The following is a 14365-nucleotide window of genomic DNA, read 5'->3' as shown; positions in this document are numbered from 1 at the left end:
AAAACACTGGAAAACTGTGAATTAATGCAATGTTTTTTCATCATCAAAAGATTTAATTTTTTTTTTAATTGCAGTAGGTCGCCACTAGCTCGGACACATTGTGTTTAATTATTATTACTCAAGGTAAATATCTGAAAGTGTATTCAAAACATTTGAGTCCATTGACAAAATAACACACAGGACAAGCAAAAGAAATCAAAGATCAATGGGGAAAGCAAAAGATCAATGGGGTCAAACAGAAGTGATTTACATAGCTTTTGAGTCACCATTTTACAATTGCTTAGCAATTCAATCTGGTTAGAAATGTTTAAATGTCAAAATAGATATAGAATTTGGTAGAAGATGAGAGATGGATTTCTGTTCTTCACCACATCCTTACCATTTGGACGTGGCTCCAAATGGAGCAAAACTTCATGAAATAAAAAAGCATATTCTGGAGATTTACAATAATAGGCTGGAGCGTTTTTATGTTTAAGTGCAACAGAAAAAAACGTGTGCCATCTGGCGCTTTTAGAAACTCAGAGCGTGTTATTGTAGTCCCGGATTAACTCAACAGGGGATCTGCTATTGTCTGCGTTCCCCATCGGACTATATTGAACTTGGACTCTTTAAGTGACGGGTTAAGGAGGAGCTACGGCCACAATGGAGCAAACACGACATACGCATGGGGAAAAGTGGTGTTGAATCTCAATAGATGGCTTTAGGGTCTGATTTTTCAGTATAAACGGTGCTCAAATCCAGTAATACACTCGCTAACTTGCACGCTACATTATATTAGATACATTCAGGTTGCAGCCACTAGTATTAATGACTTTCTTTTTAAACTTTTCTTAAGGAAAATATGGACCCTCAAAAAAAGAAAGCCACAACATGCTGACTGTCATGTTTATTTCTGAAGAGACTTCAGTGAGATTTTCTAATGCTTGACTATGATTCTATTCAGGAATACTGTGACAGACTCAGCAATGTTCTTTATGAACAAATACTGTTTTAAAGTTAAGCAGCATGGAAGTAAGGTTACCGAAAGGTCACTGAGGAACATAAGAAGGGCTGATGAGAGTTTCATGTATTCAAGCAGAATTAATTGCTCGTGCAACTAGATTATGGTGAGGTATTTGCAATTAAGCAATGACAAACAACAAAACACTCATTTAATAAATAATTTAAAACCGTATTAAATAATACTAACACTTTGGATTATAAAACGAGACACTGTGTAATGAGATGCCCGGGTAAGAGAATAAACGCAGCTAGCTTTTGGCCATGAAACATGACACGTGACGAACAGTATTACACACGCACCAAACTTCATAAATGCTGCATCTCAGCAAGTGAAATATGAGGGTCTGAAAACTAAACGGGATCAAAGAAGCAGAAACACAAGCTGTTTCTTTTGACTGCAGTTCTTAGAAGATGCTGTGAACTTTGATACAGCTAGAGATGCCGCTGACATCATGTGTCTTCTTTCATGAAATATGGGCAGACTGATCTCATCAAGAAATGCGACATGTGAGGCTCTGACTTTCGCTAGCATAGTTCTAATAATTTGACTAGGGCTGGACTAGAATATTTGATTATTCAAATATTCGATTGGTGGGCTGACATTTGATTTTCAATTTAGAGATTAGAATAATCCTTTTTCATTTTTTTTCTTTTATGTTTCATTTTACACATGATAAAAAACATGCACTTAATTTGGTTGGAAAATACTTGCGAATACAGCAGTCATATAAAAAACAAAAAACACGTACAGTAGCCCAGCCTAATAATAATTTGTCTATATTAAAAGTATTGCTCTTAACAGAGCTGTGTGTTTTGTATCGCCAGTGCAGTGTCTGTTCTCGGAGCATATAAGCCCTGCCTGTGTGAGGCGCGTTGCTTCCAGGCTCGCGCTGTTCTGTAATTTATTAAAAGTTGATTAATTCTGAGAGTGTTGCATGTCCATATTGCACCAAAATGTGACACTGGACTCCCTTGGGTCCGCAGCAACACACCCGCTGCGCGTGAGGTCGATTGGACTGGACGGTTCTCGAAATAATATAAATGCAAACAGACAGACACACAGAGATTCCTGCCTTCATTAGAGAGAATATGTTCAGCTCCGAAGCTTCGAATATTCGGTGTTGATTACTACCGAAGCTTCGAAGCTCAAAAAATGGTATTCGGACCAGCCCTAAATATGACTGAAGTGCAAAAAAAGTTATAATGGATTTGACCTAAAATATTTATTTTGTTAACATATCCTAAAGTAAATTATATTACAATAACTTAAATAAAACAAATTTTAAAGCCAAATAAAGCATTTTTACTCACTTATTCATGAAGCAAAGACAGAGAAAATGAGTGTAAATTGATTATAAACTATTTGTACAGAAGTTTTTGTCATATTCAATTCAATAATGCATTTAAAAATGGATTCGTGAAAGATTTAAACTAATTTTATGATTTGTTGAATGAGCCCCAGTGGTTTTCCTTCACTGACCTTCCAACCACCCTCCATTCTTACGTGTTCAGTACAAATGACTTACCTTGTTGTAGTAATGTAGATGTACTCTGTGCCATTGTCCATCACTAACCCCACCAGCTACATACGGAGTCACCGTGGTTTTCGTTTCTCCTAAAAAGTAATAACAAGAAAGAAGAAACCAGTTTTGCTGCGATTCAAGAAAGAGTAATTCTGCTAGTGATAATTGGATAAGGAAAATTTTTAACTTGTGTAATATTTATTTTCATGACAACATAATGAGTACAGATACACAATAATATTTATATAATTAATATAAATATTAAATAAGTTATAAATACTACATATATAGCATAACACTTATGCAACACAATAAAATTCCCCATAGCAAAAATCCCAGACCAATTAATTGGCTCTAAAGCACTTTAAGGATTTTAATTTGTGTGGCATTTTTCCAGTCTAGTGAACAAAATAAGTAAATCATTATCCAGGAGATAACAGTGTGTCAGGACGTCCCATGGCAGCACTTTCCCTCAGTGAATACAATGTTTATATCTCTCTCCCACTCAATTATGTTGAGTGATGGCTAGTAAGCTGGGACAAGACCTTTGACCTATGAGGGTTCATCATTTACCAGAATCGCTGTGGTGTTTGATGTTTTACATTCCAGGACAGTAGAGGAAAGGCCTTTCACTGCCTTTATTCTCAGCTCGTGTGGACGAGTGACCCTCAGTGCGGCAGTAAGACGTAACAAGCATCTGTTTATACTAAGACGCTCTAGGGATGAATTCCACGTAATTCCATCGTATTTCCTTTGGAAACAATTCTGACCCATTAAAGAGAGGGGACATGGTATTTGACGCTCACTGACTGGACAGTAACTCTTGTTGATGTGTGAGGTTCGACAAAACAAAGGAATAGGTAGACAGAGGAAGTGTGTTTTAATGCTCTTTGGCCACCTGTTTCCTTTGGCACAGCTCTGGATACATCTATACGCACTTATGTTTGAGATATGACACTCAAAAAAGAAGCTTTTTCAGATTCAAATCGGACTTAAACCCATTTAGTTGTTTGCAGTTTGAGCAGACAAAAACAAATTTGAAATGAGACAAAACAACACAAAATGAAACAAAACAATACAAACAAATGAAAATAGATTTTTATAAATTTGATTTAAAAATAAGTTGTTTTTTAATTTGTTATATATATATATATATATGTAATATCAGTAATATAATAAAAAAACAAAATTTAATTAAACAAAAGCACTGGCTACTGTTTTTAAAATGTAAATTGTTATTTAATAGATTTTTTTAATTTTATTTTCAAACTAAAATAAATTTTGTCTTACTTACCAGCAGAGAAGGTCAGCTGGATTTGCTCTTCAATAATTTCAATCGCAATGAAATCATGCCTTTCATTAAATCTGCCATTATATAGGAGCAGGGCATTTCTCTCCCTGGTAGCAAACCTATGAAAAAAAAATAATAAAATAAAATAAAACCTTGATCATAATATGCTTGTTCAGTTCAAACTTTAATGCATAATAATTAGCTTGCTCAATTCAAAGTGTAAATTAGGAACCACAGGCCATTTAAAAAAAGTTGAATAAATTAGTATTAATCTTGTTTTACACCGGATTTACTATATTTTAATCAGATATTCGATTTGAATGAATATTCATTTCTGATCCAGAGATCAAGAGCAGGAAAAAAAGCTCAGGAACATCCTAATATCACTCACAACACAAACATGCAGGCTTGACAGAAGAATAAAAAAAGATAGGGAGTGGAGGAAAAGGAAGTGATAACACCTGCCAAGAGACACAGCTAGAGGTAATGGACGGGGGAAACTGATACTCTGATGTTTGCCAACCTCTGGTATCTCAGTTGGCCCTGTGGTGCGCGCACCTGGGATTTTTGCAGGGAGAGGTGTCAAATCGCACATGGCAAAGGGGCAGATTCACAGGAAGTTTGAACAAAGATGCCTCACCACACACGGCATCCTGTTTTCATGTTTGCCATGAGAAAAACTTGTGTTTGTGATATGTGACGGTGTCTAATTTGCTAGATCGGTTACATGGTAATTAATAAATGCCATAATGGGAAAGTGAGGAGACGTTGACAAGTTTAAACAAAAAAATTTACCTTTAAAAAAAATTATTTCTTTTTTTGCAGGACCTTTTTCCAGGACACAACTTGCATAAGAATTAGATGTAATTAACTAAACATGACATAAATATATATATAAATGAAATAAAACAATTTAAAAAAAAATAAAAACATAAACTAAAACTATCAAAACATAAAAATTAGAACTGAACTGGAGTGTAAAATAACATTAAAACATTTACAAATAATATTACAAATATTACAAATAAGGTCCTGCAAAAAAAGAAATAATTTTTTTTAAAGGTAAATTTTTTAAATATGGTTCAGAAAGTTTAAGAGGTCAACTTTGTCTTGTGACTATGATAAATATATATATTTTCGTAATCAGGCTAGTTACAAGGTACAGAAAACAAAGTCTGAATTTTATGTTGATGCTATTACGTCAAATTTACATCAGCCTAAAAAGCTGTGGAAAGTTTTTACTGATATGGCTGTTAAAGGAAAATCAAAATCTAAGTCTGGCAATATTGGGTTAGTTATTGAGGATAAAATGATTTCTGACAAACAGCAGGTTGCTTGCGTTTTTAATACTTTTTTTACAACTGTTGCTGCCAGTCTGGTCGATAAGCTGCCGAAGGTGTCAGGTAGATATGGCCCATCATTTGTAAACTCCTTTTATAAAACCAAACATGTCACTTCTGATGTTTTTGAAATTGATCCTGTCTCAGAGGAAAGGGTGAGATTGTGTCTATCCACTTTGTCAATTAACAAAGCTACTGGACATGACCTTATTCCGTCCAGATTTTTGCGCGATAGTGCCAATGTAATTTCTAGGGTGCTCACCCATATAATAAATTTGTCTTTAAGTCAGGGTATTTTTCCATGTGATATGAAAAGGGCCCGGGTAGTCCCCCTTTTTAAGAAAAATAGTAGATTAGATGTTGGTAATTATAGGCCTGTATCAATTCTGACAGCAATATCAAAGGTGTTTGAGCGTCTTGTGTATGAGCAGGTGGAAGAGTATCTTGTTAAACATAATCTGCTATATGAACTGCAGTCTGGATTTAGAGCAGCATATTCGACTGAAACCTGTCTTATTCATTTATGTGATTATATTCGACAAAACTTTGATGAAGGAAAGTATGTGGGTATGATTCTTCTTGATTTACAAAAAGCCTTTGATACTGTAAATCATGCAATTTTATTATCAAAGCTGCAAAGTATAGGCTTCAGAAATTCTGCGGTGAAATGGTTCACCTCTTACCTCACTGGAAGAACTCAATTTTGTGATGTTGCGGGGGCCATATCAGATTCTCGAGATATTACTTGTGGGGTGCCTCAAGGTTCAATCCTTGGCCCCCTTTTATTTTTAGTTTATATTAATGATATGCCAGCTGCTGTGAAATGTAAGCTGCTTTTATATGCTGATGATTCTGCATTGTTGGTCTCTGGGGATGACATCAGCGAGATTGAGAAGACTCTGGGTAACGAATTAAATAGTGTCAGAAAGTGGCTTATAGACAACAGGCTTTCAATACATCTGGGAAAAACTGAGTCCATTTTATTTGGAACAAAAAAAAAGTTGTCTAAAATAAAATTGCTTAAGATCAAATGTAATGGCACTGAAATAGTGTCTCAGAAAAGTGTTACATACTTGGGGTTAACATTAGACCAGTCATTAACCTGTTCATCTATTGCTGACAAAATACTATCCAAGTGTGCAGGTAAATTGAAATTTTTGTATCGCAGAACAAGGCTTTTAGATTTTTCTATCAAGAAATTACTGGTTGTATCGTTGATTCAATGTCATTTCGATTATGCATGCTCAGCTTGGTACTGTGGATTATCAGTTAAACTTAAAAACAGACTGCAAGTGATGCAAAATAATGTTATCCGCTACCTGTTAAATGCACCCCCTAGGACTCATATTGGCAGAGATGCTTTTAAAAGAGTAGGTCTGTTGCCAGTACAGGTTAGAGTGGAGCAGTTAAAGCTGAATCATATGTATAATGTTATAAATGGTTCTGCTCCCAAATATTTACTGTCCAATATAAAAATGGTTCATACACAGCATTACCATAATACTAGGGCCAGTATCCGTTCTTGTAAAGTGCCCAGAGTCAACAATGCAGCTGGAAGTTCTTTTTTTTATACAGGTATCATGTTGTGGAATAATTTGCCAATTTCCCTCAAAATGGTAAATACCAGAGGGACTTTTAGATACCAGGTTAAGGCCCTTTTATGGAATAGAGTAGCTGATCTTTTTAACTAGCACTGAGTGATTTATGATTGCCTGTTTTTAGGATGTTGTTGAAATCCGGATGATTTGTGTAAATGTTTTTGTCTTTGACTTATAATAGGTCTTTGTTTGTGTGAATTGTTTTACCACCAAGGACCATGTTGGAAATAAGTGTTTACACTTTTACATGTTATCCTTTGGATTATGTATGTCTTTCAATCCATAAATAAATAAATAAAAATAAATAAAAAATTAAATAGAAAAGCATACTTTTATTTATACAATCGATCATTTTATTGATTATTTCATTGAGACCTTTTATAAAAAATATATTATAATATAAATAATATATAAAATATTATAATATAAAAAATATAAAATTTATTGTTGTATTTATTGTTTAGTATAAAAGCTTTTTATTTTAATAGTTCTTTATTCTCATATATATATATATATATATATATATATATATATATATATATATATATATGTGTGTGTGTATATATATATATATATATAATTAAAACAAAAATACTAGTCTATGAATAAAACATTATTGTAATATTTATTATTAAGATATTTTTTTTGTAATACTTAAAATAATGAGATTTAATAATAACCACCGGAAAAGAAACACTGCTTACAGGAGTGCATGGATGGGTGGATGGGTGTATAAACTGATGGATGGAGTGACTCTAGATGGTTTACTTACGTAAAGGAGAGGGTGAAGTGAAATCTCTGCCTCAGGCCTCTGAAGGTGATGAAGGACTGGCCAGGGAAGCTGCGTGTGGTCATCTCGCAGTAGGGCTTCTCATACTCACCGTCAGGACACTGGCACAGGAAACCTCCCACCAGCAGGTCCACACACCTGCCACCGTTCTTACACACACCAGGAACACACCGGCCTGAACGTGCATTCACCTCACAGCGCTCTCCTGAAAAGAAAATACCCAGGATTTACTAATCTGAAAAACCTTCTTCCATTATACATTTCCTTATTGTGCAATGGAAATGTTTCATGGATGTCAAAGGCTCTTCATGGAACCATCAATTCCAGAACTTGTATTTTCTAGAAACTCTCATTCAGTCATGCAAAATGAGGTAATAAACCCACATTTCAAGCATCCACTGACACACAATAAGTGCAATTCATCTGTGGAACTCAATTTCAGATAATGATTGGAAACTTGTTCTCTTAACCCAACCTTTTAACCCAATCACTTGAGTGAGCTTAGTTTTAGTCCCGACAGGACAATGGCTTCCAGTTCTGTCTAAACAAGAAGGCTTCAGAGAGACAGCATGCTTAGTGATTCCAGGCGGGCCGCTGTGCTCACTGACCCGGACTAACCTTTGTTCATACTCTAAAGAAACAGGACCACTGCCAAGCAATGGAAGAACAATGAAAGAGCCCTGGTGGTCTGTAAGACACCTGTTATGCTCCGCTAGTCTCTTGTTATGTGACATGAGATGTGGGGTGGACCAATGACGACTCGCTATTGGAAGATGCCGCCAGCAAAAGTGACATCATGGACATTGTTACAGGTCGATGTTTGCCAGAGGACTCCTTTGATATTTATCACAATATACAGTTCTGAGACTCAGTTTAGGGCATTTGATTAAATTAAGATATAGTTTCATAAAAAACTAAGTTGAAAGTAAGACTGCTTTGCTTTACATTGCAATAAAGGTCAACTGAATCTGATAATCTTGTTTCCTGAGCGTTTTTTAGTCCTGTTTTCATATACGTGTCTGTGTATGTGTGTACAGGGTCCAAAAATTTATTTTTGCCACACCTGTTGAGAGCAGGTGAAAAAAAAATAACAATAATAGTTAATAATGAATAATAATAGTCAATAATAATAATAATAATAATAACAACAATACACAAAACTGCAATTCAATTTGGAATTTAAAGCAGAATTATAAAGAACTGACCAGAATAATTAAAAAAATTTTTTTTATCAAGATAGATAGACAGATAGATAGATGCTAAATAAATATTGCTTTCTAGCCTTAAACCATATTTAGCATTAAAATATATTGTTAATTAAAAAAGACAAATAACAATGAGTTATTTGAACATTTTTAGCATATTTGTGGAAAATTGTGCATGACTGTTTCATCTACAGCTTTATACATACATACATATACAGTATACATACATATATACATACATATATATATATATATATATATATATATATATATATATATATATATAATGTTTATTGACACACTGTGATTTTGTTCTAAAATACATTTTTAAATTTTAGTAGCTTACTGTGAATATTTCGTATGATTCACCAAATTTAACTTCCTAAAATAAACAGGATCCAGAAATAAACCTCTGAGGGCACAGTTTGTATGTCTTAGATCATATACCCATTTATAACTGTTTATTTCACTCTCCACAGCCAATTTTTACTTATATTTGTCACTGTGTTAACAAGTGTTATTTTGGACCCTGTGTGTGTGTATCTAGATGTGTGTGGTTTGCTTTCACCTGAGATGGACATATCCGCACAGGACACAGAAACATGCCGATAACAATCTCCCCCAAAATCCATCACCATGCTGACAAATGCAGTAGCCTCAGAACAAACATCTGAGGTTTGCTTGGAGGACTTTACCTTGTTGCACTTGTAATCCTGTATCTCTGATTCCTGGCCAACTTGGTGTGCGCACCATTGTGTACCTGCCATTATCTTGACAAGATCTGGGCCCAGAGGAACTATGTCGACTGGGACACACAAAAGAGGTTCCAAAGAGGTAATGATCCAAATGTCGGTCAGATAATCCCTCATTTCGGAGGAATTACAGGGATACATTACTCTGTAATGAGAGAAACCCATGAGCCACTGTCAACACCTCTAGTTATGACCAGATACTACCTGAGGACTTGAAAGGGCAGAGGTCACTCTTTACTGTAGTCCAGAAACCTGAGCTGACAAACAGACAGAAGCTGTCAAAGTGAATGATCCAGTGCGGGAACTCTGAACCTTGGGACTGAGAGTCTGGATGCCATTCCTCCTGTCAAACTTACACAGGATAATTCCTTCCCCCAAGAGCGGATCTCCATTCAAGTTATGACAGAAGCAAAACTTATGATGCTCTCACGAGTCTGGCCAACTTAGAAGGGGATAATTTGCAACCAATTTGCAATCAACCTTCCATACAAAACACACACAAAAAAGCTGGTGTTTTTGTGGTGTTTGCTGTGGCATACATCACTGTTAGCTCACTTTTGCTTGGAATTAGGTAAGGGATGTGTAGAAACCACTATCCGTCAGCAACTTTTTTGACATAACACCTCAAATCACGCCATTTTAGAAGCGTGGTATTATTTTTCATGCAATTTTCAATTGGCCGATAATAAATTGGGTATATAAGTGCGTGCCATTTAGACCTGAAATGAGAATGCTGTTGAAATCTGAATTCACTTCCTCATTTTGAATGACGAATGAATGGACGGATGGACAGACAGACATAAGGATGTATGGACAGATGGATGGATGGATGGACACAGAAAGACAGAAAGATGGACATATGAATGGATAGACAGACAGATACATAGACAGACATATAGAAGTATGGATGGATGAATGAACAGACAGACAAACAGATAGATGGATAGGTAAATACATACATAAACAGGTAGACGTTTGAACAAACGGATGGATGGATAGATAGATAACAAGATACTGACCTGTAAAATCTTGTGGGCACTCACAGGTGTATCCCCCCTCTCGACTGCGGCACTTCCCGTTGTTCTGACATGGGCCTGAGTAACAAAGGTCCACCTCTGTCTCACAGTAGTCTCCAGTGAAACCGTCAGGACATCGACAGCGTAACCCGTTCACAGGGTGTATGGGCCTGAAGAGAACTGTGTTGGAGGCCACGAAGGGAGCCGTACTGTCAAACTTCAGAACAGCTACACACTTCATGTAGTTCTCACAGGGCTCCCGCAAACAGATATTATCATCAAACGGCAGGACGCGCTGAGTCGAGATCAACGTCAACAACGTACGGTTCAGATACAGCTGCTCCTGCAGCTCCTCTGACGGGAAATAACTTCCCCTAGCTCCACCCGGGAGCAGGGCTGAGAAAGTTACGTTGAGAATGCTGCCGCTAACATCTGTGTCATTTTGGACATTGAAGACAAAGACACCGTCAGGACTGGTGGACAAGACTGCGGCTATGCCTTCAGTAAAGAGAGACAGCAGAGGGGAGAGGAAACGCTCTTGAGACATGTTCTCCAGACGAACAGTGATGCTGTTCATCAACATATCGTCTGTTATGATGGTCACCCGTAGGGTGCAGAGGGCCGAGACCTGGTGGAGTCCATCTGTGAAGACACAAAGGCACATTGAGAGACTCGGTTAATGTTTAAACTGAACTGAATGGTATGGCAAGGGCTGGCAGGTGGTAAGTTTACATTCTTATGAGCGAGATGAGCTTTGAGAACATGCTGGAACATGGAGTTTAATTCTGTGATTGTTCACCAAGCATTTCGACCTTTAGAGTTTTATGATCTTTTTTTTTTTTTTCTCAAACTGTTTGAACAGCAATACAATCAGCTTCCTGTAAAGCAATACATCAACCGTGAACACAAAAAGAAAAATATATTTGAAAAGTTTGGTATGGAGAGGTCCTGAATATCTGTTGTCATCTTTTTAACAAGGAAATTATGAATAAATTATTCATATACTTATTTGATTTTAAGATGATATTTTTAATACATCTGATACTATAAAAATACTGCAAAAATAGTTTTTTACAATAAACATTATTATTATTAATAACAAGTGAAACAATGTTTATTAACATTTACATTAGTTTTAAGATATATATTATTAATTCTGATACTTATTTTAATACAGGTATATTTTTTATATTCCTGAACCATATAGCAAAAAAGAAAAGTGTATTACTACTACTAATAATAATATACAATTATGATGATGAATAAATAAAAAGTTTATTCAATTATTTATTATTATTATGATTTTTTGTTTTTTATATGTGACCAAATTTTACTAAAAAGATTTATAAATAAAAAAAACATTATAAAATATTATCATTATTGTTAGTGGTATTATTATCATTATTATTATTATTATTATTATTATTAATGGCAATGAAGCTACAAACAAACAAATAAATAAACAGATAAAATAAAGTAAATAAATAATGTTGTTATTATTATAACACTGTCACGGTTCATGAGGGTGGAACGAAGAGACACTGGAGAATACTTTAACTGCAATTTAATTCAACGAACCAAGGGATACAAACTCAAGAACTGAGATATGACTTATAACAGCAGACGGGAAACAAGGAGCAGAACACTTTAAAATACACAGACACCAATGGGACACACCTGGGAGCAAATTAACTAATTAATCAAACACAGCTGGAAACAAATGAACATAATGATGACCGGAACAGGAAAGACCAAATAAGGAAAACAGGAGTAAAACAAGGAAAAACAAGTCCAAAACACAGACAAATAACTACTATTATTCATTTATTTTGTTAGTTAGTTAGTGGTGGGCCCATTGGAAATGTTGGCTGAGCAAAATAAATAAATAAAATAAAATACACCTTTAATTTCATACACATTCATTCCCAATTTATTATTACCAAATGATTAAGAGCAAAAGCATCTAAGTCTGGACACTGTGTCACATTTGCTCTGTCATTTAGTTCGACAGGTATTGTTCATGGTCCAGTGTATTCTCTTGTAGCAATTGTGGGTTCCTAGTGTAAAGGGCCCCTCTGTCATGTGAATGGAGAGAGCTATAATTGCAGGACAATGAGGACATGTTTCCACTCTGTTACACTGTCCTTTCACATACTGTCAGCTAAGCCAGACACGCAGTTGCAGACACAACAAGGAGTTTCTCTTTTGTATGCACACACATTTGCACATGCACACAAAATGCCATGCATTCACATTCAATTAAATGTGTTGCACTTTGTGATGTTTAACAAATGTTACCCTTCTTATTCTCATTATAACGTATAATTGAGGAGATAAAATACATATTTTTTTAAATATAACAATTGCACAATATTACTGATCACAAAACATGACATTGTTTTTTAGTGTAGATTATTATAAATATTTTGACACCTTATTCAATTAATTAACCATATATCATGCAATTTATTACATTCATTTTTGTATCCGATTCACAGTCTAAAAATGATTTCCTAACTTTCTACTTTATTAAAAATGGAATATAAATCACAGTTTTCCCACAAGTAAACATTTTCTGCAAGGGAAACGGTCTAATAACAGGCCACGTCCTGTTCCATTGTGTTCATAAGACTCAATAATCCCATAAACTACTAAACTATGTATCTTTTAAATATGCTTAATAAACTTGCTAAAATATGCCAGAAATCTGATCCTTACACTGAGAAGAAGAGCGTAATGTATAGGTTAAGTGCTTTCTTGCTTTTTGTCTTTCCTTTAATGAGGTCTGCAAATGCATTAAGCCTCTCTCTCACTGTTCATTCTCTTACCAGTAAGTGCTTCTAAAGCATAACAAACACTCTGGCATGTAATAAAATATTACAGAGACACTTTGCAATAAAGTACTGATGAAAACTGATCCAAGTACATCTGTTAAAATAATCTGAAGAAAGCACCACCGCTGTAAATTCCATTCATTTTTTACCAGACATATAAACTAGTAATTTTCACTACCAAAATTTGATTCATGAAAATGTCCTTTAAATCAAACAATGAAATGGCATAGACATGAAATACGCAAAACTGTTAACCGCCAAGCCTAGTTTTTCCCACCAGAAAAAGTGTTCAACAAACAGATCATTCTCCACACATAATAAATCGTCCTACAGGTGTGAGCTTGGATCGCTGCCAGGAAACAGTTTGTACAAAAGAATGATAAGACTCCAAGATCTGTCTATATGATCAAACCGGAATCGCTGTGTTAGTATGAATATTATACACATGTGTGGGTGGTCCAGAGGAGAAACTTTACCAACCGATTCCAGAGTTTGCTGAAATAGAAAAAAAAAAGCGAAAACATTGAACGTTTAAATGGAAAAGCGGCCTAGATACCACTGCGCCACAGGAAGCTCAGCTTCATCGAATCCCTCAAAACTGATGGCAGAGATTATGACACCAGCAAAGTAAACTAGGTTGAAATGTTCACAGTTTCACTTGCCATCACACTCCTTTGCAGGACCACTGAGCTGTGACAGTGTTTACAGCCTCTGCAAAGAGCAAGTGTCATGTTCAGTTTTCTTTTCGAACAATCTGAGAACGAAGGCAAACACACAGGGCAGCTTTTCTGGATGCTGTTTTCTGAGGGAAGAAGCCAAACAGTCTGTGCAAAGATAAATGTTCAGTGTACGAGCTGGCCTGCAAACGAACACACAGTGGGGAATTTAGAGGTTATCATCTAAGGGTTAAACTTTTCTATAGATAATGCCAATCTAGTAACCATGTAGATAGCCTCTTTTAACAAACTCTGCACAAAATCGTGAGATTGTATGATATCGCTTTACTGAGATTTT

General features: G+C 35.4%; 1 protein-coding gene across 1 annotated transcript in view; it reads right to left on the bottom strand.

The window, feature by feature from the left end:
• The window catches only part of celsr1b (cadherin EGF LAG seven-pass G-type receptor 1b), a 53550-nt gene that overhangs the window by 26047 nt on the left and 13138 nt on the right, over positions 1-14365 (bottom strand). Inside the window, exons 2-5 of the mRNA XM_059535703.1 lie at positions 10521-11159; positions 7527-7749; positions 3820-3935; positions 2529-2617 (exon numbers count right to left, since the gene is read on the bottom strand). Of these exons, the coding sequence (XP_059391686.1) occupies positions 2529-2617; positions 3820-3935; positions 7527-7749; positions 10521-11159 (1067 nt within the window). The remainder of the gene's footprint in view (positions 1-2528; positions 2618-3819; positions 3936-7526; positions 7750-10520; positions 11160-14365) is intronic.

The sequence above is a fragment of the Carassius carassius genome, chromosome 43, assembly GCF_963082965.1.
Source record: "Carassius carassius chromosome 43, fCarCar2.1, whole genome shotgun sequence".
Taxonomy (NCBI): domain Eukaryota; kingdom Metazoa; phylum Chordata; class Actinopteri; order Cypriniformes; family Cyprinidae; genus Carassius; species Carassius carassius.
The sequence above is the reverse complement of the archived record's forward strand: the minus strand, read 5'-3'. Positions and strand labels throughout refer to the sequence as shown.